The 23,485-nt window shown below is 35.1% G+C and overlaps 2 protein-coding genes across 9 annotated transcripts in view; both read right to left on the bottom strand.

Annotated features, from left to right (window-relative positions):
• Positions 1-23,485, bottom strand: part of LOC101896323 (protein draper) — a 76,621-nt gene that overhangs the window by 19,060 nt on the left and 34,076 nt on the right. For all 8 annotated transcript variants that reach the window (XM_059126436.1, XM_011298057.3, XM_059126441.1 and 5 more), the window contains exons 4-5: positions 2,712-3,410; positions 2,424-2,645 (exon numbers count right to left, since the gene is read on the bottom strand). In XM_059126436.1, coding sequence (XP_058982419.1) covers positions 2,424-2,548 — 125 coding nt within the window. In that variant the 5' untranslated portion in view covers positions 2,549-2,645; positions 2,712-3,410. The remainder of the gene's footprint in view (positions 1-2,423; positions 2,646-2,711; positions 3,411-23,485) is intronic.
• Positions 9,514-14,958, bottom strand: LOC101897608 (germ cell nuclear acidic protein). The gene is made up of 6 exons (XM_011298056.3): positions 14,747-14,958; positions 12,059-14,689; positions 10,434-11,855; positions 10,177-10,369; positions 9,861-10,118; positions 9,514-9,797 (listed from the first exon to the last, which is right to left on the bottom strand). Exons 1-6 carry the CDS (start codon positions 14,817-14,819, stop codon positions 9,545-9,547), a joined length of 4,830 nt encoding a protein of 1,609 aa, XP_011296358.1. The 5' UTR covers positions 14,820-14,958; the 3' UTR covers positions 9,514-9,544.

The following is a 23,485-nucleotide window of genomic DNA, read 5'->3' on the forward strand; positions in this document are numbered from 1 at the left end:
GTAGAAGAAAAGAAAGACCATTAGTTAAAAATAATAATAAATTTAAGATATAAATAAATTGGTGGTTAATGATATTATATTAGGTTTTTTATTTATGAACGAATGAGAACAATTGTTTTTTGTTTTTAATTTTAGAACAGTTTGACTAAAAATACTCTTCAAAGACCAACAGACCCACAAAATTCGGGTTTTTTGAGATTATTTTAAAGGATCATCAGAGCAACAAAACGTATATTTCTTAAAAATTCTTTAACAACGAGCAGAAAATTGAATTTTTTATTTAGATTTTTTCAAGAACATATCAAAAAAAAAAATGGACTCAAGGACCAACAGACCAAATATTTTGTGAGAACAGTCAGTTCCACAAAACATGCATTTTCATAGATTTTTTTTCAAGGTCCATCTGAGCCAAAAGAAAAAAACGTAGATTATTTAAGAATATTTTTAAGGGCCATCAGAGCAACAATACATGTATTTTTTAAGAATATTTCTTAAACACCATCAGATTCTCACAACGTGAACTTTTCGAGAACCAACAGGCCAATAAATGTGAATTTTTTTAAGAATATTTTTCAAGAACTACAAGTCCATGGTAGAATAATTTTGATGAGATTTTTCAATAAAAAAATATTTTTGAAGGACTCCATCACCACAAAATTTGAACTTTTTAAGAATATTTTTCAAGGACCTTCAGAGCCACAAAACGGAAATTTCGAGGACAATTAAAGGAACAAAATTTGAAATTTTTAAGAATCTACAAAATGTGAATAAATTTTTTCAAGACCATCCGAGTTCGAAAATGTGTATTTTTTTAATGTTTTTCAAGGACCATCCCAAAAACGCATAAGGGCTGATGCTGGTCGAAACTTGTATGTTTTTATTTCGGGTCAATTGGGTATTGTAGAACCCGCTTTCTCAAATATTCTTGAGGATTTAGTCCTCCCCAAAATCAGAGGAAGCTATCCACTTGCCAACAATTAACACGGATTCCGTTTAAAACATATTACCACAACACAATTGCATGACATGTCCCACATATCAGTCGAAAATGAAACCAGAACAAGAACAGGGGAGAACATATGTGAAAGCCACTGGTACATGGAATTCTGCAACAAGAAGTCCAAATCCCGTAGAGTGAAACAAGCAGTTCCCCAAGGTGGGGAGATATCTCCGGAACTATTTTACCTCTACCTTTCCATGCCGTTCAGACAGCATAGAGATCGTTAAGTGTGTAGATAATCGTACATTAATGGCGTCGGGCCCCGTTGTTAAGACATATGTCCAAGCTTGAACATCTCACTAGCGGAGTTTGCCGCCTACATCCTCGCGAAGAATATGAAAATGTTCGACATTAAATCAATGGTCACACTTTACGCCACATGGTTTGCGGAGATGAGAACAGAGCTGAAAGTGAAAGTCGATGGAAATATAGCTCCGATCCGACCGAACTACCCCAAAATCTTAGGGTTCACATTCGACGGCATTTATCTGCGCTAGACGGCGGTACTTGGAGTGCGGCCAGGGAGGCCTTGTTGACCTCTTATAAAGCGATAGGTCGGTCAATGGTCACATATGCGGTCCCAGTGTGGTCTGCGAACATAAGTGCAACGCATCCAGACCTACAAGAAAGCTACTCTGAGAGTTCCTCCTCATTACATCAGTGGACCATCTACACGAGGAGATCCTGTCCGTACGTATATTTTTATCCTGTCCGTACGTAACCATAACCATATGGTTCCTTTGCAGTACCAAATTGGGTGTTATCGTGGAAGTCAACCAAAGTATAATTTGGTAGATAAAATTCTCAATCCTACCAGAGGTTGTCACGAAGGACATATATTATCTACAGAGGGGAATTCCAATGCCTCCAAATCGAGAAGCCTATCAGACAGGTCCGATTGGCAGTCACAGATTCCATCAACAATTAGAGAATGAATACCGTCCTTGAAGTAACAGCTTAACAATCTTGGATATTTTTAAGAATAATTGTCCCGAAAAATACGTTTTTTAAGAACACTTTTTAAAAGGACCAATATTTTTGAGCATATTTTTCAAGGGCAAACAGACCAGAAACGTGCGTATTTTTAAAATTTTCAAGAATTAAGCAACTTAAAAATCGCGAATTTTTTAAAAATTGTTTTCGAGGATCAGCAGCCTTTTAATCGCGTAATTTTTAATATAATTTTCATAGATAATTTTTCAAGGACCAGCAGAGCCAAAAACATAATTTTTTGAAAATTCTAAATTAAGGGCCATTGTACCCATTATCGAGATCTTAATTAATTTTTTAAAGAACAATAGTGGATTTTTAACTCCCAAACAACAAGGACCCTCAATGAGATCTGAGATTTTTTTAAATTTTTTAAGATTTGTCGGGATCAATAATCACTGAAATGTTTTAAGATTTTTTAATCGATACTTACGTTACTTTGGTTTTACACACATTCAGATCTTTTCGATTCTCCTGATCGAAGAGTAATTCTGTTCGTGCATATGCCAGCACTAAGAGACAACTACTGTAGAACAGTAAAATGCGTGGATGTGCCATAATTGTCGTGCAGGTTACTGTTAGCAAAAACGTTCAAAAATACTTCAAAAATAAATGACAGATTTGATTCAAACGCAAAAGAAAACCCAAAATAAATCTGAAAAGAGAAAAAAAAAATAAAAATCAACCACACAATGATTAGAAACTTAAAAACAAAACTTACTTTCACTATTTGTTGTGGATATTTTGCATTTTTTCTATGCTCCGCTTTGGCGGTTCCGGTTTCCAGCACCTTCGTTTTTGTGTGTTTTCTTTGTTTTTATTATTATTATTAAATTGAAGCGAAAAAAATACGTTGCTTCTTTCCCGGCTGGCTATTTATTTATTTAGCACATAAATCGGTCTCAAATTTGTAGTATTATTCTTTTTTTCAGTTGACGAATGTTGTTGTTAGTGATGATGATTCAGTTACAGTTTGTTTTTTTGTTCTCATGAGTCCAACAAGCGTACTGTTTGCTCTGGCAATAATGATTGTTTTCAATACCACTGAGACTTGCTCGGCAATTGGGATTCAAAACTCCCTGGCTTTGTTTATGAAGCTTGCGCTGCTTCTGTTGCTTTTACTGGAATGTTGATTATTATTGTTTTTTTTTTTTGTGGATTCTAGTTGTTGTAATTTTATTATGTGATGATGATGATGATGCTTTTGTTATTGTTGTAGTGGTCGTTTAGTTTATCCGCTTAAATTTATCTCAACTACTAAGTCAGCAGCACCCAATAAACAAAAGTCGCACACAACTGCTACTATTCTGATTCTGCTCAGCTGCAACTATTCTATCCGCCTGAGGAGAAGCCAATCATCATAATCCCAGCAATCTGTGTCTGTGCTATTTTCCAAAGATATCACAAAGCCGTAAAGTAACTGCAAGGAAAATAAAAAAAACGTAAACGATTAAATTCAATTAGTTTTGTAAATATTTTTTTTCTTATTTTCACATGTTTGGAAAAAATATATGTATGTACATATACGAATGAACGAAATTTTTATACCCTACAACACTATGTGTTTGGGGTATTATAAGTTTGATTGGGCCAAAAATTATGTAACACCTCGAAATATTGGTTTCCCACATAGGAAAGTATATATGGATCTTCCTAGCTCGCCAAGCTGAGTTGATCTAGCAATGTATGTCCGTCCGTCCGTCTGTCCATGTTAATTTGTAATCACTCTACAGGTCGCAATTATGGCCCGATCTTCACGAAATTTAGAATGTAGGTCGGGCTTGGACCAGAATAGAACCCTATTGCTTTTGGAGATGATCGCCAAATGTTTAGTGGTTGAAATGGACCAAATACCAATATAGACCAATCGACGCGAAATCTCGCATGTAGATAGAGTTTAGGGCGGGGAAGAAGCCTACTAATTTGGGTGGTCATCGGATAATATTTAGCGGGAAAATAGACCATATTTTTTGTGTTGAAAAAATCAAAATTTTTCATTAAACCGTGAATATTTTAAATCCCGGCGAAATCACAAAGCGAACACAAGGTTACTTCTGACCTTTACATTGATGTTATTATCCAACAAATCGGATATGTAGCAAAATATGTGCGATATACTTATATGTCTATCAAAGGAGATATGCTTGAAAGATCTCTTATATGTCGAGAACGGCTGAACTGATTTCGACAGTTCTCATTAATTCAGAATGGCCTCTTGGCAGGAGAGAAATGTCTAAAAAATCGCATAAAAATATCTCTCTAAAGATGAAATATTGATTTTGTAAAATTTTCTCATATTTTTTTCAATTTTGTCATATTTTTGGCATATTTTCATTTTGAATTAAACATTTGGTAATATTTCTACAGCTAACAAAACTAAGTGGTTAGGATATCAGGATATCATATGCAGATCGCATTTATGGCCTAATCCTTACGAAATTTTGCATGGGGATAAGATGAGGGTCAGAATAAAAGCCTACTCTTTTTGGAGATAATCGCCATATATTTAGGTGTTGAAATGGACCAAAAAACTGCAAAATTGTCGGTAGGTCGTAATTACCGCCCGATCCTCACGCGCATTTGAATGGAGGTTACGGGACATTGCAAAAGCCAAATAGTTGTGGATGGCCATCCAAAAATATTCAATGTGTGAAATAGTTTGCCAACTTTTGTAGATAAAATACAAAAATCCATTCCAGTGACTTTTTGGAGAATGCACAAATACAGGAAAGACGCACTTCTGACTATTTCGTTAACGCTGATTTCGTTGATGAATATAGTCAAATGTCTGTATCTCATATAGAGAGATTATAGGTCATAGGGAAATATTGGTTCCAGACCTAGGAAGACCATTTACGTGCAACATCTACCAATAAATTGGAAATGAGCAAATTAGTTTAAGTTGCTATTATTCGAAAATTAGAGAACGAAACCTGACGGTTTTCTTTTATTATTTGTCACAATATCTTGTGGAATTCTGTCGAGTATTTCACCTATATAAACTGTATGGTTTATTATAGTGTTGTAGGGTATTCAACGGTCGGCCCCGCTCGACTGTAGCCTTTGCTTACTTGTTTTTCTTTGTATTTTGGCTAAGTATATATTTAAATATTGATATTCTTCATGTATCAGATTTCAATAATGAATTGTTCGAAGTAGATTTTCGTGTATAGCATAACAAAAAAAATCTATCGTATCGAAAAAAAAATTTCCATCAAAATAACTTTCAATATATCAGTTTTCGATTGATTTAAAAGAACATTTGTGTAGAAACGAATAACAGCTTTTTTCGCAAAAAAATTACTTTCTGGTCAATTTCCGAAAAGTTTTGATATTTCAGGGTTTCCATAACCATTATTTTGTTATTTTTTTATATAATTTCATTAGGAGTTGTGCTGATTGTGGCAACCCCAATAAATTCAAATGTTGTCACAAATTCGTAAAATAAAATTAAAAAAATGTTGAGAAAACATTTAAAGAATATGGTCCTGTGCAAGATCCGCTAACAAAAAGTAGATATGTAAAAATATTTCATATATAAATTCCCCGTCATACACATGGGTCTTCTCTTATCGTTATTTTTCTGACATTTTCGTTTGTATTTTTGGAAAAGGCTTTAAAAAAACATGCAGTACAAAAATCCAAAATATTTTTTCTTTCGCCAAAATTCCAAACGAAAGGAAAAATACTGCTACAAAAACAGGCTGAAAATATAGAATGTGAGACTTGAACGCCAGTTGTTTCTACCAAAATGTTAATTTTTATACCCTTAGCCATATGGCTACAGAGGGTATATATCATTTGATACGGTCAAAACGTGCCTAGTCGAAATAACGGTTTCAGACCCTGGGTCTTTTTGGACCAAATCCGTTTTAGGACATTAGGAGTCGATTTAGCGATGTCCGTCTGTCTGGCTGGCTGGTGCGCACGACAACTCTCGAAGGAAGTATCCGATTTTATCCAACCTTGGTGCATCTTAATATTATTGTCAAACTTAGATTGAGTTCGGAGATGAGCAATACCGGTCCACACCTTCTGGTACCTCCCCCACAAAATGTCAACAAATAATTTACTGCACAGAAGGAGAAAGTCTGATCTTGTCCCAACTTTGCAAATCCTAGTATTTACATCAGTGTTAGGTCAGGTGCGAAAATGGACAATATCGATACACTCCATCAAGTACCTCCCCCACAAAGGGTCAAAATTGTTACTTATTATAACTTTTATAAAATGTGATGTAAATGTCCAATCGTCTTCAAATTACACACAACACAATATTTTTATTAATTCAAGGTCTGGTGTGAAGAGAGGATATATAGATCCACTCCCTCTGGTACCTCCACACAAAGGGTCAAAATTTTGAATTTTCATGAAGATCACAAAACAATAAATGTACTTCCGATTCCTTTCAGACTTGCCACATCTCAATATTTTCATCTACACAAGATCTGTTATAAAGATGGTAGAGATCAGATCTTTCTTTTTGTACCTCCGCCACAAAGGGTCAAAGTTTTGAATAACAAAAACGATCATAAGATCCGAAATAAGCATCCATTTCTTTTCAAATTGCACACATCACAATACTTTTGTTAACTTAAGGTCTGGTGTTGTCTGGAGAAAGGCAAAGATTATAAAATTTTGAATAATTATCTTCTTCTTCTATATCTATAAAAGAGGAAAATGTTTGTACGTTTGTTTGTTTGTTTGTTTGTTTGTTTGTAATTTATGGACTCGAAAACTGCTGAATAGATTTTTCTGAAAATTTCCATATATACTGCAACATCGCCTGAAAGTAACATAGGCTATATACATTTTTGAATTTCCACTTGGAACTGGAGATATAGCATCAGAATCGGAGGTACCTCCCAAAAATTTAGATTTTATATGCACATATCTATTGATCGGTTAAAGATACAGTCTCCAAATTTGGAATGTGTAACGGAATTTGGAACAAAAATAAGTTTGCTAAATTATATTGTAATCGGTTCAGATTTGGATATAGCTCCCATATATATTTTCGACCGATTTCGTTCATTTGATGCCTCAAACACAATATGAATGTTCGATTCCAATGAAATTTGGAATATGTGACGGGATTTGATCCGAAAATAAATTTGTCAAATTATATTGAAATCGGTTCAGATTTGGATATAGCTCCCATATATATTTTCGGCCGATTTCAAGCATTTGATGCACCAAACACGCTATGTATCCCCAATTTCAATGAAATTTGAAACGTGTGATAGATTTTATCTAAAAAAATTTATTTCCCAAATTATATTGAAATCGGTTCAGATTTGGATATAGCTCCCATATACATTTTCGGCCGATTTCATGTATTTGGTGGACCAAACAAGATATGTATGTCCAAATTTAATGAAATTTAAAATAAGTAACGGAATCGGGAGCAAAAATGAATTTTTCAAATTATATTGAAATCGGTTCAGATTTGGATATAGCTCCCATATATATTTTCGACCGATTTCATGTATTTGATGCACTAAACACGCTATGTATCTCTAATTTCAATGAAATTTGAAATGTGTAGCGGAAATTAAAACAAATATACATTTGTCAAATTATATTAAAATCGGTTCAGATTTGGATATAGCTCTCATATATATTTTCGACCGATTTCATGTATTTTATGCACCATACACGATATGTATGTTCGATTTCCAAGAATTTTGGAATATGTAACGGGATTTTGATTAGAAAATAAATTAGTCAAATTATATTAAAATCGGTTCAGATTTGGATATAGCTCCCATATATATTATCCGCCGATTTCACATATTTGATGCACATTTGACAAATTATATTCAAATACGCTCAGATGTGATTATAGCTCCATATATATACTCAGCCGATTTCACATATTTGATACACCCAAAGCGAGAGAGACAAAATCTGGCACCAGCAAAAATTGCACAATTATATTGAAATCAGTTGAGGTTTGGATATAGCTAACATATATATTTCGGCCGATTTCATACATATTATGCACCAAACACGATATATATGACCGATTCCAATGAAATTCAGAATGTGTGGCGGAATTTTGTTATAATAATAAATGTGATAAATTAATTGGAAATTAGTTAAGATTTGGATATAGCTCCCATATATATATTCTCGGCCGATTTCACATATTTGACGCACCAATTTCAATTAAATATGAAAGGTGTGGCGGAGTTTGGTGTAAAAGTAATTTTTTTTAAATTATATTTAAATCGAATCAGATTGGGATATGATTTTAATAAGAACCATTGACCCACAACGCCTTAGGCTAACACTAAAAAACAACACAACAATTTATTTGAAATTCGCTTATTACGGCGAAGTATGTTGCTATCTCGAATTCACTACTTGCAATAGAAATGCCACTCTACTTAAAAAAATTGCAGTTTCCTGCACGCTTGGTATTTGCTATGAAATAAATAAATCCAAAGGACAAACCCTTCGTGTATGCATGTCATGTTACTGCTTTTGTAATGATTTTGTTTATTAACGCATTAAATTAGTGCAATATTTTTTTTAATTTTTAAATTTGTTTTTCTTTATCCAACATTTATTCGTAAATAAAATTTTGAATGCATATAAAATCAAAAGGGGTAGCGAAGCGCACCGGGTTCAGCTAGTAATTTGTATAAAATGAGATGTAAGAGTCAGATTGTCTCCAAATTATAAACATCACAGTATTTTTATTAGCCCTAGATCTGGTGTGAAGATGGGATATATCGGTCCACTCCTCTGGTACCTCCCCCACAAAGGGTCAAAATTTTTTATCCATAAAGCTCATAAAACGCGAAAATAACGTCTAATTCCATTCATATTTGGTACTTCTCAATATTTCGATCAACACAATATCTGTTATAAAGATGGTAAAGATCGCACCATTTCTTCTGGTACTTCCCCCACATAGGGTTCAAGATTTTGAAAAACAAAACGATCAAAGAACTCTTTACTCTTTGTTACAAAGCAACTGCCCATCCTTTATCCTAACCAAGATGACATCTTTTCAAATTTGAAAATCTATTTTCGAACCTCGATTTTGAAACATTTACTTTATGTTTCTTCCATATACGTGTTCCATCTGACAAGGTTCACGAAATATTTAATTCTCTTTTCAATTTGATATTATAGCATCTATTTGCAACACACAAAGTGGCCCGGGACATCAAATTTCCGAGAACAGCCAAACGTTGATTCTAACTCTCTTACTTTCTTCGCAATTCCCAAAAATAGGTACTGCATCATATTGGATTTTCTTTCTTACATCTCATTTATTATTCTTATGATTTCTCTTCTAAAACTAAATCTAATTAACACCTACAAAAATAGAAGTACGGGTACACAAAGAAAGTGGAACATAAAATACAATTTTTGTTTTAGAAAATATAGTATAAAGATAGAAAGTAAATCAACAATTGATACATATAAATGGAAAATTAAAAATACACTTATTGGCAAAACTAGAAAATATAAATGCACAGGTTACATATTTTAAAGAAGGTGGGTTGTTTTTCTCTTTTGTTCTAATGTTTATGAAGTCTATTTTTTATTCAATTTCATTGTGGCAAATTCATTGCTTAATATTTTCATGACATCAGCATGTTTTGTATCGTCACGTTTATATTTCTTGTAATTGTCCTTGACAAATTTAGCAAAGCCCGTTGGCTCCTTAACCGGTGTTGGTATAATATTGCCCTCCTTATCTTTTTTATTGAGAAATATTTCAATAGCACCATGGCAATAGGAACAGCGTATATTCTCCACTTTCTTTGATTTTGAATGAGCATGTGACCTGAAAGAAAATTTTAGTTTAATACAAAATGTTTACATTCTTTAGAAATTGTTTTTTACTTACTTGGCTCCACATAGAGTACATTTATAGGTATATTTATATTCTATATCATATTGATGACACACCCCAATTTTAGGTATTTCAGGAAAAGTGGCATTAGCCCTCTGGGCCCATTCCTTCCATGTACGGCCATGGCCGCCTTCACCATTAAATATCCATGTGGCTGCATGACACAATTCATGTATCAAAGTGCAACGCAAACGATCGGCACTCGTCAGGACTTTTTCACTCAACTCCACGACACTGGATCGTACCCCAAGTCTAGAAATAATACATAAATATGATTGGAAGGCCCGGTTTTAAATCTCGTGTTGCTTACTTTTTCTTATTCAAACATCGACCAGCAGTGTTGATAAGTTTCTTATTCCATGTTAAGGGCACATTAAGTTTATTGCCAAACAATCTTTGATTGTACATTTCATAAAGTATGTTGGCCAGATCTTCCTTTTTGGTGCGATAACTCTCGCGATAAATCAGGGCATCGGGATGGCAAAAGGCTTTGCTGACCGTTACTAGAACCAACGAATAAAATGAGTTAATAATCTTGTACTTTTAATTTCGAAAAAAATAACCTACCATCCAATGATTTCAAAAAACTATATTTATAATTTGGTGTCCCGCTAAGATCTCCCAACTTTTTGGGCTCTGCCTTACGGCCAGTGGTTGGAGTCTGGGGCTTTGTTTTACTACCCGATTTAGTTTTCGAAGTGGGTGTGTCGTTTATTTTCTCTCTAAGAGGTGTAGTTGCCCCGGCCTTTTTGGGTGATGGTGTCAGTTTGAATATGGGCTTACCCACCTTTACCGATTCCAATTGTTTATTGAAAATATCCAACTTCTTGGGCCTTCCCTGGGCATCAAAGGGGCAAGTTACATTATCAAGTATAATGCTCTCAGATTCATCTACCAATATTTTTCTATTTTCCTTTTCAACAATATCCGGCAGGGCAGGATCTTCAACCTCCAAATCATGACCAAACATGGGAGTAAACAATTTACGTTTCGTTTTTGTTGATTGAGTGGAGGATGGCAGCTTGGGTTTATCCTCATGCCGGCAAGTTTTGAGTATATCATTTAAACGTGTTGCAAATGTGGCATCATGATTTGCCGGTGGACTTTGCGGTACATCTTCCAGGATGGAAACCTCTTCCTTGGATAAATCCAAATAGACCAATTGATCCTCTGATTTATCCGCTTTCTTCTTGGCTTTGGAAGTTTTACCTATTTTTGTATTGTTTTTCGCCCTTGTCTTTTTGGGTTCAAAGTCACTATCGGAATTTGTCACATCGTCATCTTGTTTCCAAGATTCGTCTGATTTCAAATTACTATCGCTATCGTCATCAGATGGAAGGTTATGTGGAAGTTTCTTGTTTGTAGATTTTTTATTAGTAACATTTCTTTTCGTTTTCTCCTTGGGCTTTGCTGGAGAAGCCCTGAAATCAATATCATTGTTTTCCTCATTATCACTACTACTTCGTTCGCCATCACCGCTTTCCTCACCAGAAGAGTTCCGTTGTTTACGTGAGGGTTTCTTACTAGTTGACTTTTTATTGTCCTTCTCCTTTTTGTTGTTGATATTTCTTTTCGATTTATCTTTGGGTTTCACCGGCGAAGGTTCAAAATCACTATCATCCTCCACATCACTCGCTTGCCATGACTCATCATCGGATTTGTCGGCATCATCATCATCGGATGCATTATTACCCTCAGATTCGGAATCGGTATCATCGATAAGCTGCCGCCATCTTTCATTTTGTGATCGTATTTGATTTACGCTTAATTTTGCCATTGCTGGGGTTCTGGGTGGTGGCTTTTTCAACTCAGTTTGTGGAGCTTTAAAGACATTGTCACGTTCGTCACGTGATTTCATTGTCGTCGTTTTTGTGGTGCGGTTCCTGGGTTCAGTTTGGCAGTTGTTTATGGCCCGATTTGCAGAGGATTTCGTTTTTGGCGTCACCAATCGGGTTGAATCCAAATTGGTTCTGACAATATCTTTGCGAACTTTAAGAAGATAATGTTTTCATTTAAATTGGAATAAAATATTTTAGAAACTCAAAATTGTAAAAAATTTAAATCCGTTTTAAACAATTAAATTGGAAATATTAGTTTTGTATTTGAAGTTAACTACAAATAAATTTCGAATATAATTCCGAATTTTAACACGGATTCAAAATAACACGCCAAAATAAATGGTTGAAACTTACACATGCTAAAATCACACAATGCACTCTCATCGGTCACTCGAAGACTACTCATTTCCTTATCAGTTCCACTTGGGGCAGGTTTTTCTTTTGGCTTACTTGTCGATGGCGGTTTCTTAACAGCTGATTTTTTAAGCGTATTATCCGCACTGCCAGATGTCCGTTTAAGGGTACGTATAACATCGGGTGTTTGCCATGAATTACCATATAGTTGATTCAATAGCTTCTGGGCAGCATCAACAAAGTTTTCATCCTCTTCGACAACCATACAGGAGTCATCCAAATTATCATTTTTATTGTCCAGCAATTTATTTGGAGTACGTCCATTAACATTTCCATTCCTAGCAGGAGTTTTTGATTGCCTTACAATTGTTTTATTGTTAGGTGTTTGGGGTTTCTCTCTACTTTTTGATGGTGTTCTCTCCTGCCTCGCTTGTTCTTGTTGTTGTTGACTCAAAACTTCAGCTTCATCAATATGTGGTTGTTCTTGTTCGGGCAGTGATTCTATTGTACTACGACGATTATCAGAATAATCACCATCCTCACTGGGCTCCGTTGAATCGGTAACATGTATTTTTATATTTATTTTAGCCGATATATTGATGTTCGCCATGGACATTTGAATTTGAGACATTTGGCCATCAGTATCGCTTTCTTCATCGGTATCCTCATAGACTTCACTAGCTTCAGCATTGTGCAGACTTGTTGAAAGTTTATTATTGTCGTTAGACTGGGGACTATGCACCGATTCGGTGTAACTGTTTTCTTCATCTGTTTCCAAAATGGTTATAGAATGATCGGGAGCAGACTTATTTGCTTCAGGAGATTCGCTAATACAAGAATTGATGGAATTATTATAGGATTTTTGTGGGGTTTTCATTTCGGGACTTGAGGGAAGAAATATTGAAGTATTTACTTCTGTGTCGGCTTGGGCTAAATCTTTATGCAAATTTCTAGCTGCAGAACCCGCAGAGGTGTCGGAATGTGAAGTATTTAGCTCGGTTTCATCTTCAGCCAAATTTCTTACATTTTCCTGTGGACTTGAATGTGTTGAGACTTCAGTATTAGCTTCAGTGTCATTGTGGGCCAAACGCATAGCATTGTCTTTCTCCTTTCGCGCTTCATCTTCGTTTGAAGAAATGGATGAATTCACTTGGGTATTTTCCTCTGTCTCTTCTAAAGCAAAATTACGTCTATTCGAGGCCTTTATAGGTGTCTTATAAATAGGTTCCGAAATAATTAAATGCATTTCTTCTGTCATTATGGTATTCTCTTCAGTCTCTGCAGAAGCTAATCTCCTGTGTCGTTTGCCAGATTCGTCATGTGGCTTTGGGGTATTAAGAGGATCATCGAAATTGTTTTCGGGAGATGCATATACCTCACTATTATCTTGTGTCTCAGCATTGGCAATTGCTCGTGCCTTATTTTGTGGTGTCTTTTCCTCACGTTGAGCCTGGGAGGGACTAAATTGTAAATCAGTCATTATAGAATTATCCTGGGTATCTTCGTTTGCTAATCTGTGAACATTTTCTTCTCCGTTCTGGCTGGTTTCCACAAAGGCCTTAATTCTCTCTTTTTTCTCTTTCAATGATTTCGTGTTATAATCTTCTTCATCCTCCACTCCATCTGGTGTCACTGACTCAGTATCAGCTGTGGCAATAATACGAGCCTTAGTTGCATTCTCCAATTCGATGTAACGGGAATTTTGTTCATATTCCAAACTATCTAAGGTAAGATCACAACATTCTTGCAAGTTTCTTTGCTCCATGGAAACATCTTTCAAAAATGCGGTCATACGTTCCATTTTATCTGGACTCAATGCAACTAAATTAGCTCTTACGGTATTTATGGTGGACATAGCCATGTTTGTGGGATCTTCTGTTTTGTTTCCTTCACTAACCGAACTATCGGATATGGTAATGGCTTCATCCTCAGTATCTTCTTCGTCCTCCTCCTCTTCCTCGTCCTCATCTTCGGTCATTTCGTATTGTTTACTTGTTTCACGATGTTCTATTCTAGTTGTGGTTCCAACGCCAACAACTTCTTTTTTAAAGACCTTTGTTATGGGCAATTCAATAATATTAAGGCGTGCTTCCATTCCCATACTAGATCTTTGACTTTCTGTGGAAACCAATTGTGTTACATCGTTGGGTGGTTCCGCTGAACTACTACTGGTCGATGAAATGGATATGGGGCGAGCAAGCAAATCAATAGCTGATATTTTGTGGGACAAATCATCCACGGCCACATCCAAGTGGGGTGGTAGTTCAACAGACTCATTATATGACCCCAAATCCTCTTCAGTTTCGCCTTCCTCAGCATGGTCGTCTTCGGTTACATTTAATGGATCCATTGTTTCATAGTGTTCCCCCAAACGACTTGCATTATTTCTTTCGTCACTTGGATCTTTGGAGGATTCACTGCGCAACAATGGATTTCGATGATCATTTAACGAATCTTGGCTTTGTTGGGATAATTGTTGTAATAAGTTGCGACTAGCGCTTTGACGTTTCTCCTGCAAACTGGAATAAGTATTGGGTTCTGCCGCTGGATCATTTTTTACATTATTTTCCTGCATTTCTTGTTGTTGCAGTTGTTTCTTTTTACTTGAGGATAACGTTAGTTTGGAAAACCCTAGAAATAAAAGCGTCTTAATTTTGGTTTTTGTTATAAAATTCCAATTGTACTTACGCTCATTGATTGGTACTTTGATCTTGGAAGGATCTATAGCTTGCAATAAACTATAAATTGGTTCCTCTTCCATGGTATTGTTAGCATATATTTTTTTGATAATGTTTTTATTATTTCTTATTTCAACACAAACACAAAACAAACAAATATATGTATAGTCAAGTTAAGAAATTTCACTTGGCGTCCATTTAGCACAATTCAAATGGATTCCAAAGTCGCGCCGCAATCATACCACATATTGCTAACGGCGTTAAATTTTTCATGTGGCATAGGCATTTGTATGTGAGTAGTGTCAACAAAACACAGCCATGAAGACACCACTGCTCTCAAAAAACACAGCTCTCTGGCCGTTTCATGAAATGTATATTAGCAACGATTTTTCGGACTAAGAGAAAGTTATTGGAGCATTTTTTTACATCCTCTCCCCAAAAAATCTAGGTAGTATGCATAATCTGGATAACAAAGCACTTAATATGAATAATTAGCGCAGATGTAAATCCTGTGCTTTTCACACAAATGTTAACTAAACACTGCCATGTTCTCTCCATGGTACGAGTTGAACATAGCTTCGTTTAGGCGCGTCTTTGCTGACTATTGATCCGTTATAAAATTAATTTAATATTGTGTATTATATATTGTAGAAAAAAGTGGACTGTACATTGCTTGTGAATAAATTGTTGGCCAACCATTTTTTAACAATTGTGTGGAAGTCTGTTAGGAACCTCTCCTTTAAAGAACCGCCAGAGAAAGGTGTCGTTCTGATCTTGTATAAAAGAACATCTGCTGGTCATCTATGGAAGAAGTGGGTTCTATCAATTTCCCCCATGAAGGGCAGAAATCTGAGTCTAGCATTTCGTTGTTTTAAAAGACACCAACGGTACCATGGCATTCTAAAATGAAGTCTATCTTAAAATATTTGAATTTTTGGTAACAAGAATAAAATAGAGCATAAGAAATGACCCTACAATCTAATAAAAATTTACAACTTTCAAATTTCAAAACCAGTTGCCAAAGCAAAAATATATTAAAAAAAATTTGCAGAGAAGCAATTTTGAACCACACATTAAAACGAAAATATTCAAAAAAAATATATATTTCTTATTTATTTTTACTTAAACATTTTCCAAATAATTAAAAATGTCAGAATATTCAGAAGGATTAAACGCTATATCTTTGCTAAATGATGCACCCCTAACCACAAGTCGTTCCCGACTGAGTATTACAAGGAAAGGGTAAGGCAATCTAGTTAAACATTTAAATCACTAATAATTTGCTTGGTTTCCATCCCCAAAATAGATCTCAAAATTCATTTACGTGCTACAATGGAAATTACGAAGGCGACTCCAGTATGTTTACCACAATCCAGGAGAGGAATAAATTTCTGGTGCGAAATTTGAATTTAATGAATGAAAGTGATAGCGAAAATGAATCACTGCAGCCACCAGATTACGGAACGGACAGAAAAAATAGAATGAAATCCCCACGTAGTGTTTTACAAGAAAATCATCTATGGTGTCTGATACAATGTTATATGTTGAGCTACATGCCAGAGGTGTGGAGAGAACGTATAACACATGTATTGGTTACGATCATAGAGAGTTTTCGAAATGGCCACTTAAAAAAGGGGATTTCTTGTGTTCAATTATTTTTGGATTGGTTTTGCAAATTGTTACAAATCATGTTCACAAAAATCGGTTGTATTACATTGTGGAATATTCGTTTCCGTAATGCAACACGCCGTATAATGTGGTGGCTAATATTGGCAAAATGTCAAGATCTTATATATTTTACAATGATTCTGATGTCTTCCCCGTTACTATTTATTTTTTCTGCCTTTGGTTTTGCATTGTCTCTATGTGCTGTGATCAAGGAATGCCTACAGAAATCAAGAGATTTTATACAACTTCATATATTTTAAAATGGAAATATTTTTTCAATCTTTTTGACAAGAAAATAAATGTTTGGTTTCTCTACGACTTTGATGTCTCTCCGTTATTAAAATTATCTGCAAAAGAATTCAACGCACTAGCCTAAAACATATTCTTCAATACCTTTCTGATCAAACAGTGAAACGTTATATTTCCTGGTCAGCATATAATCAGTGTTTCCTTTAAATTTTTAATATTCTACAACTTTTGGTCATTCCAATAAGCTCTAGGACTTGAAACATTGCCTCTGCGTATATTTTTTCAGGCATTTCCGTCCGTATTGAAGAAAATTATAACATTTTATATTAACAATGTAGTCTGCTGTGCCTCTTGAAAGCTTACAATGAAACTTGTATGTATGTAGTTGTTGCTGTTGCCCACTCAGCATCCCATGCACAAATTGGCCAGGGCAGAAAGTACGCGCTTCACTGGTGCTGGTACATAAAATAAATTAATATTTTCCATTATTAACTCAAGTACTCAGATTGTGATTCTTCAATGGAGGCACAACAGAACGTCCGTCCACTCAACCAATTGCCGGTACAAATACCTTCACACACAGTATTTATGTACAGCATCCAGGTAAGTAATTGGTACAGAAAGCTTGAATAATTTGTTTTGTTTCATTGTAGGACAAGCTTTGTAACGCTAGTGGGAGATTCTAATTGCCGATGAATTACATAGCTGGAGAGTAAAAACAAATAAATATTATCCGGAAGGAATCAAGAATATCAAACATAGGAATTTGATCAGTCAGCAGAAAGACTTTAAACTAATGCACCTTGTCTTCTTAATACAAATACCTATAAGATATCCTAATTAGGATACATATAAGAATCGTTTGGGGTTTCATGGGCAGACCTCGAGTAGACTTTCTACTCTTTAATAACAGAATATGGTGATATAAAACTGATAGGTAAAACTTGAATAACAGTTTTATTATTTTTTTTATTATTAATATTTTTCTATTCTAGGAGAAGATTTTATAACACGATTGGGAAATTGTAAGAGCCATGAAAGATTTAGCAAAACCTCAAATACAATTAATTGTTTCTGAAAGGAATCAAGAACATCAGACATAAGGATTTGATCAGTCTGCCAAATGAATGGAAATTTATACACCGCATCTTAAGGAAATTTATTGGGTTGTCAATGAGAGCAGACGTTCAGACTCTTGCCTTTCTTTTTTAAAGTCTTCTGCTACCCCATAAGAGAAATTCTTATCTATGAAAGGAGGAATTGTTCTACAGCATCCACGCAAGTAAAAACGCTTTAAAAAACATAAATTTATCCTTTTTTCATTATAGGAAAAAGTTTGCAACGCAAACATAAGGAGTTCATCTGCTAGTAGAACAAATGAAAAGTAATGAGGATAAAATGAAATTGTTCGGGTCTTTAATAAAGCAATCTTTCAGGCCCATTATTGGAGAAAGCGAGGTTGTGTGAAAATTAACCTTGAAGTCTTCTTTTTAAAGACTTTTGCTATCTTACGAAAGAATTTGGATCTTGCGGTCTACTTTTTAAAACATTTAAGAATCGTATGCAAGAACAACTTTAAGTTTTCTATTCGCATATGAGTTTTTAGTCAGATATAAATATAAAAACCCTTCTGGTCCTCTTTGTGGGAAGGCGTTCTGGTCCTCTAAATAGGAATAAAGTCCTGAATTCTAAATAAGAAGGCCTTCTGGTCTTTCACATTTAAAGACCATTTTATGGTCTTCTAAATTGGAATAAATTCTTGCCTTTAAACTAAGAAGACCTTCTGGTCTTCCCCATTTGAAGACTATTTGGTCTACTTCATTAGAAGCCTATCCCAACTACATAGCATATCGTGTTTTAGTAGAAATAATTGGATGTGTGAAATATGAAGAGAACCGGATGCTTATTTCGGAATTTATGATCGTTTTGGTTATTCAAAACGTTCACTCTTTGTGGGGGAGGTACTTGATGGAGTGGACCGATATTGTCGATTTTTTGCACCTGACCTAGCACTGATGGAAATATTAGGATATGCAAAGTTGGAGCAAAATCGGATTATCTAGAAGAAATGGCCCGATCTCTACCATATTTATAACAGATCTAGTGTTGGTATAAATATTGAAATATCGGATGTTAATTTCTCTTTATATGAGCTTCATGTATATTCAAAATTTAATCCTTTGTGGGGGAGATACCTGAAGTAGTAGACAGGCATATTCCAACTTCACACCAGACCTTGGATTAATAAAAATATTGTGTGTGTGTATGTGTGTTATTTGAAGACAATCGGACTCTTACATCACATTTTATAAGAATTATAATTATTCAATATTTTGACACTTTGTGGGGGAGGTACTCGATAGAGTTGACCAATATTGTGTATTTTCGCACTTGACCTAGCACTGATGCAAATATTAGAATTTTCAAAGTTGGAGGAAAATCGGATAATCCTTTTTCTTTCTGTGCAGTAAAATATATATATTTTTTTGAAAATTTGGACCTGTTGTGGGGAGGTACCAGAAGGAGTGGACCGATATTGCCCATCTCCAAACTCGATCTAAATTATATAATAATATAACGATGTACCAAGTTGGGACCATATTGAATACTCCTTTCGAGAGTTATCCTGCGCACCAGCCAGACAGACGGACGGACGGACATGGCTAGATCGATTCCAAATGTCCTGAAACGGATTTGGTACAAAGAGGCCTAGGGGCAAAAGACGTTGTTTCGATGAAGCACGTTTTGGCCGTATCAAATTATATATACCCTTCTCTAGCCATATGGTTGAGGGTAGAAAAATTCTTACGAATCAATTTGGTGGCAAGTGACTGTCAGTCAATCTGGCTGCCTACGCTCTGGACTAAATATTAGTGTAATTCACAGACGATGAGTGAGTGCATTTTGTGAACTGGCGTAGTCTGTTGGACGGGCAGCACTGTCATAACTATTCATATGAATGGATGTGTGTACGTATGTTTTTTTTATAAGCGGATTTTATTAATCATTTAATAAGTGCTGCAGCAGACATTCAAGCTGTATTATCTATATTATATTATCTTTTTATCAAAAAAAGAAAGAAATTTTAAAACTTCTTTAGATATACAAACCATTTCCCCAGAAAAAAAAAAAAAGAAGAAAAAAACAATATAAAGTTCGGATAACATTTTTTAAACAAGGTAAAGAGAGGGATCAATCCCTTCGCGCCATAGGTATAAAAACACAAACTGGATCACTCCCATAGCATGTCTGCTAAAATTAAACATGAAATTCCATGACTTTTGATACAATGGAACTCCATTGATTGTACTTAGCGTTCTGACGGGGGGCTATGTTGGTGCTAGTGCTGGTGGTCAACAAACTATGATTAAATATTTGTTATTATTGTCATTGTTTTTTCCCATTTTTTTTGCAAGCATTTCCTTGATTTTCTCCTCTCACCCTTCCCCCTTTTCAGACATGAAATATCGGATTGTACACTTTTCATTCCGTTGTTGTTTTTGTCACTGGATATTTGTTTCTTGTTTTTTTGCTTTTAAATTGAAATGACTTCGCTTTATATACAATTAAATTAAACAATTCATTTTTTTTATTCGAAAATGTATATGAATGTTACAATCGTTCCCAGAATGGCTAATTGAGAAATGGAGAATTTGTGTGGAAGTATCAAATGAATGGAATTGATTTCAGTTTTTTCAGTAATGATTTGTAATAATTCTTTGGTTCTTTAACGAAAATGGAAAAATGCATTTCTCAAGAATTAATAATTTTGCTTTTTTTTCAGTTATTCTGTAATAATTTCTAATAATTTTTCGATTATGCAAAAATTCAATTCTCAGGAATTAATATATTTTTTTTTCAATGAAAAAAATCAATCTTCACAACTAGGGCATTTTTATACCCTACACCATAAGGTGCTCAGGGTATTATGTCTTTGTGCATTTGTTTGTAACAGGCAAAAGGAAACGAGATAGACCCATAGTCCCTTTCGATGATCTGCATAGAATCACATTCTGAGACGATTTATGCATGTCCGACCATCTATCCGTCTGCCTGTCCATGTATTTTTGTAAACAGAGTACAGGTTGCATTCATTGCCAAATCCAGATAAAATTTTGCGCAAATCATTTTTTTGACACAAGGACGAACCCTATTGAAATTGGAGATAATCGGTCACATTCTGAGTCGATTTATGCATGTCCGTCCGTCTGTCTGTCCATGTATTTTTGTAAATAAAATACAGCTCGCATTTATCGCCCGATCTAGATGAAAATTTACACAAGACATTTGTTTTACCCAAGGACGAACCCAATAGATATTGGAGATAATCGGCCTAAATTTATATATAGATCCCATACATATCTTTGTCCGATTTGTCTTTTATTGGGCACCAAACGTGTAATTCAGCCCCAAATGGTATGGAAATTTGCGCATCAAGGTGAGATGAAAAAACTGCAATCAACTTCAGACTGCTGTCATTTCTAAGCCAATCGTTCGAAAGCTGTTAAAATTTTTCAAGTGACAGCTCATTATATTGTTTACAAGCGTACAAAAGGATTTTGGCGAAAATTTTCCAGAAAAAAAGTTATTCGTGATGGAATTCAAGCGTGGTAGTGTGCTTTCTTTATATTCGGCTGGAAATCCACAAGTGGCTATCGTTAGAGCACTCCAGCATTTAAATGTGAATAATTTCTTTATGTCTCTCTTACCATCGCTCGTTACCGTGATCCTGGTTGCGTAGCCCGACGTCAAGGAAGTGGACGGAAGAAAATAGCAACATCAGCAGAAATGGTTCGAAAAGTAAAGAAGCAAATTGGCCGAAAAATGGCTGGTGAGCTCAACATATCGCAATATTCCATTCGGCAAATATTGAAAAATGAGCTCGGGGTAAAGCCATTGAAATTCCAAAAAGTGCAAGAACACCGCAACAGAAAGAAAATAGACTCAAAAGAGCAAAGAGTTACTTCGCTTGGCCGAAAGTGGTGAACTGCCGAATTTGGTTTTCTCCGATGAGAAAACATTCGTTATCCAGCAGTTTGTAAACAAACAAAATGAGCCGCTTAGCCAACGGCGAAACGCGTCGCATAGTGGTGAGTGTTTGATAGTGTCTATCTGGCTTTCCTTTTCACTGCGTATTTCAGATCATTAAGCTTGTCTCGAAGGAGAAACAAACACATAAAATGATCGTATTTACTTGCCAAAGAGGTGAGCTGAAAATGTGCACCTTCGTTTGGCCACCAGAACTCAAGCGCCGGCCATGGTGATGGTGTGGGCCGCCTTAACAGCCGATGGTCGCTCTCCGCTCGTATTAATCGACCGTGGCATCAGAATAAATGTCAAATATTCTCGCGAAAATATTCTGAAGGGTGTATAAAATCCTTGGGCACGCAAACATTTTGGCCGCAGACCTTGAACATTCCAACAGGACTCAGCACCATCACACTCAAAACGCGCCACTCAAGAATGGTTACAAAATGAGCGCATAATGGCTACCAAAATCTCCAAAATCTTGGACTATTGTGTCTGGAGTATTTTAGAAAGCAAGGTTGGCACTAAAAAATACCAAAGTGTCGATCACCTCAAGAAAGCGCTTCGCCGGGAATGGGCCAAAATACCGCAGAGCAACATTCTGGCAGCGTGTGACGGTTTCATTGGCCGTTTAAAGGTCATAATTCGTGCCAAAGATGACCAATTCGAACAAATCTAAACTTATTCTATAATTTGATACTATTTCCGACATTTTTTGCTTTCATTCAATAAAATTAAAAAAAAATTGAAAATTATTTGACTGTGTTGCAGTTTTGTTATCTCACCCTGTATTCTAAAAATCCATTCCTGATTGGTACTTGAAAAATATTCGTAGAAAATAGTCTTTAAAAACATTCCTAAAAAACTGATTTTGGTTCTTGGAAAATTGTTTAAACAAAATCCACGTTTGTTAGTTTTTGAAAAAAATACAAGTTTGATTCTTGGATAAAATATATATTGGAAAAAAAAAAACAAAAAAAAAAATATTCTTGAAAATGTATTTTTAAAAAATTCAGGTTTGGACACTAAAAAGATATTCACTTTGATTTTTTGTTTTTTCATCTCACCCTATATATATCTTCGTCCGATTTTCCTTTCATTGGCCACCAAATCTGTAATATCAGCCCAAATAGTATGAAATTTTGCACATACGACCATATTGAAATAAGTATGTCAAATTTGATCGAAATCGGTTCAGATTTAGCTACAGCTCCCATATATAATGTTTATCCGATATTTTTGTCCTCAGCAGCCGCAATAAGCCCCCTGTAACAATGATATTTGGAGAAAATATGTTAAATATAGCACAGTAATACCTTTGCTAAATTTTATCGAGATCGGTTCAAATTTGGATTTAGCTCCCACATATATCTTCATTCGATTTCTCTTTTATTGGGCACTAAACGTGTAATACTAGCCCAAATGGGGTGGAATTTTGCACTTACGACCAAATTGAGCTTAGAAACAAGTGTGTCAAATTTGGTGAAAATCGGTTCAGATATAGCTATAGCTCCCATATATATTGTTTATCCGATTTGTTATTTTTGTCCTCAGCAGCGGTAATAAGGCCTCTGTAACAACGATTTTTGGAGAACATATATTAAATACAGCCCAGAAATACCTTTGCCAAATTTTATCGAATTGGTTCTGATTTGGATATAGCTCCCATATATATCTTTATCCAATTTCGAATTAATCGTTCAACAAATGGTTGATATAAGCCCGAATTGAAAAGTCCCTTTGGAAATTTTAGTAGAAATGGATTCAAAGGAGGATATTCCTCTCATATATTAGTTCCCTTGGA

Source organism: Musca domestica, unplaced genomic scaffold (genome assembly GCF_030504385.1).
Source record: "Musca domestica strain aabys unplaced genomic scaffold, Musca_domestica.polishedcontigs.V.1.1 38, whole genome shotgun sequence".
Classification (NCBI taxonomy): domain Eukaryota; kingdom Metazoa; phylum Arthropoda; class Insecta; order Diptera; family Muscidae; genus Musca; species Musca domestica.

Excerpts from the sequence above, each read along its gene's own strand:
- LOC101897608 (XM_011298056.3), bottom strand. The coding sequence starts at position 14,819 with ATGGAAGAGGAACCAATTTATAGTTTATTGCAAGCTATAGATCCTTCC. Across the intron at positions 14,690-14,746 it reads CAAAGTACCAATCAATGAGC|GGTTTTCCAAACTAACGTTA; the intron begins GTAAGTACAATT and ends TTTTATTTCTAG. Across the intron at positions 10,370-10,433 it reads TTTTTTGAAATCATTGGATG|TAACGGTCAGCAAAGCCTTT; the intron begins GTAGGTTATTTT and ends CGTTGGTTCTAG.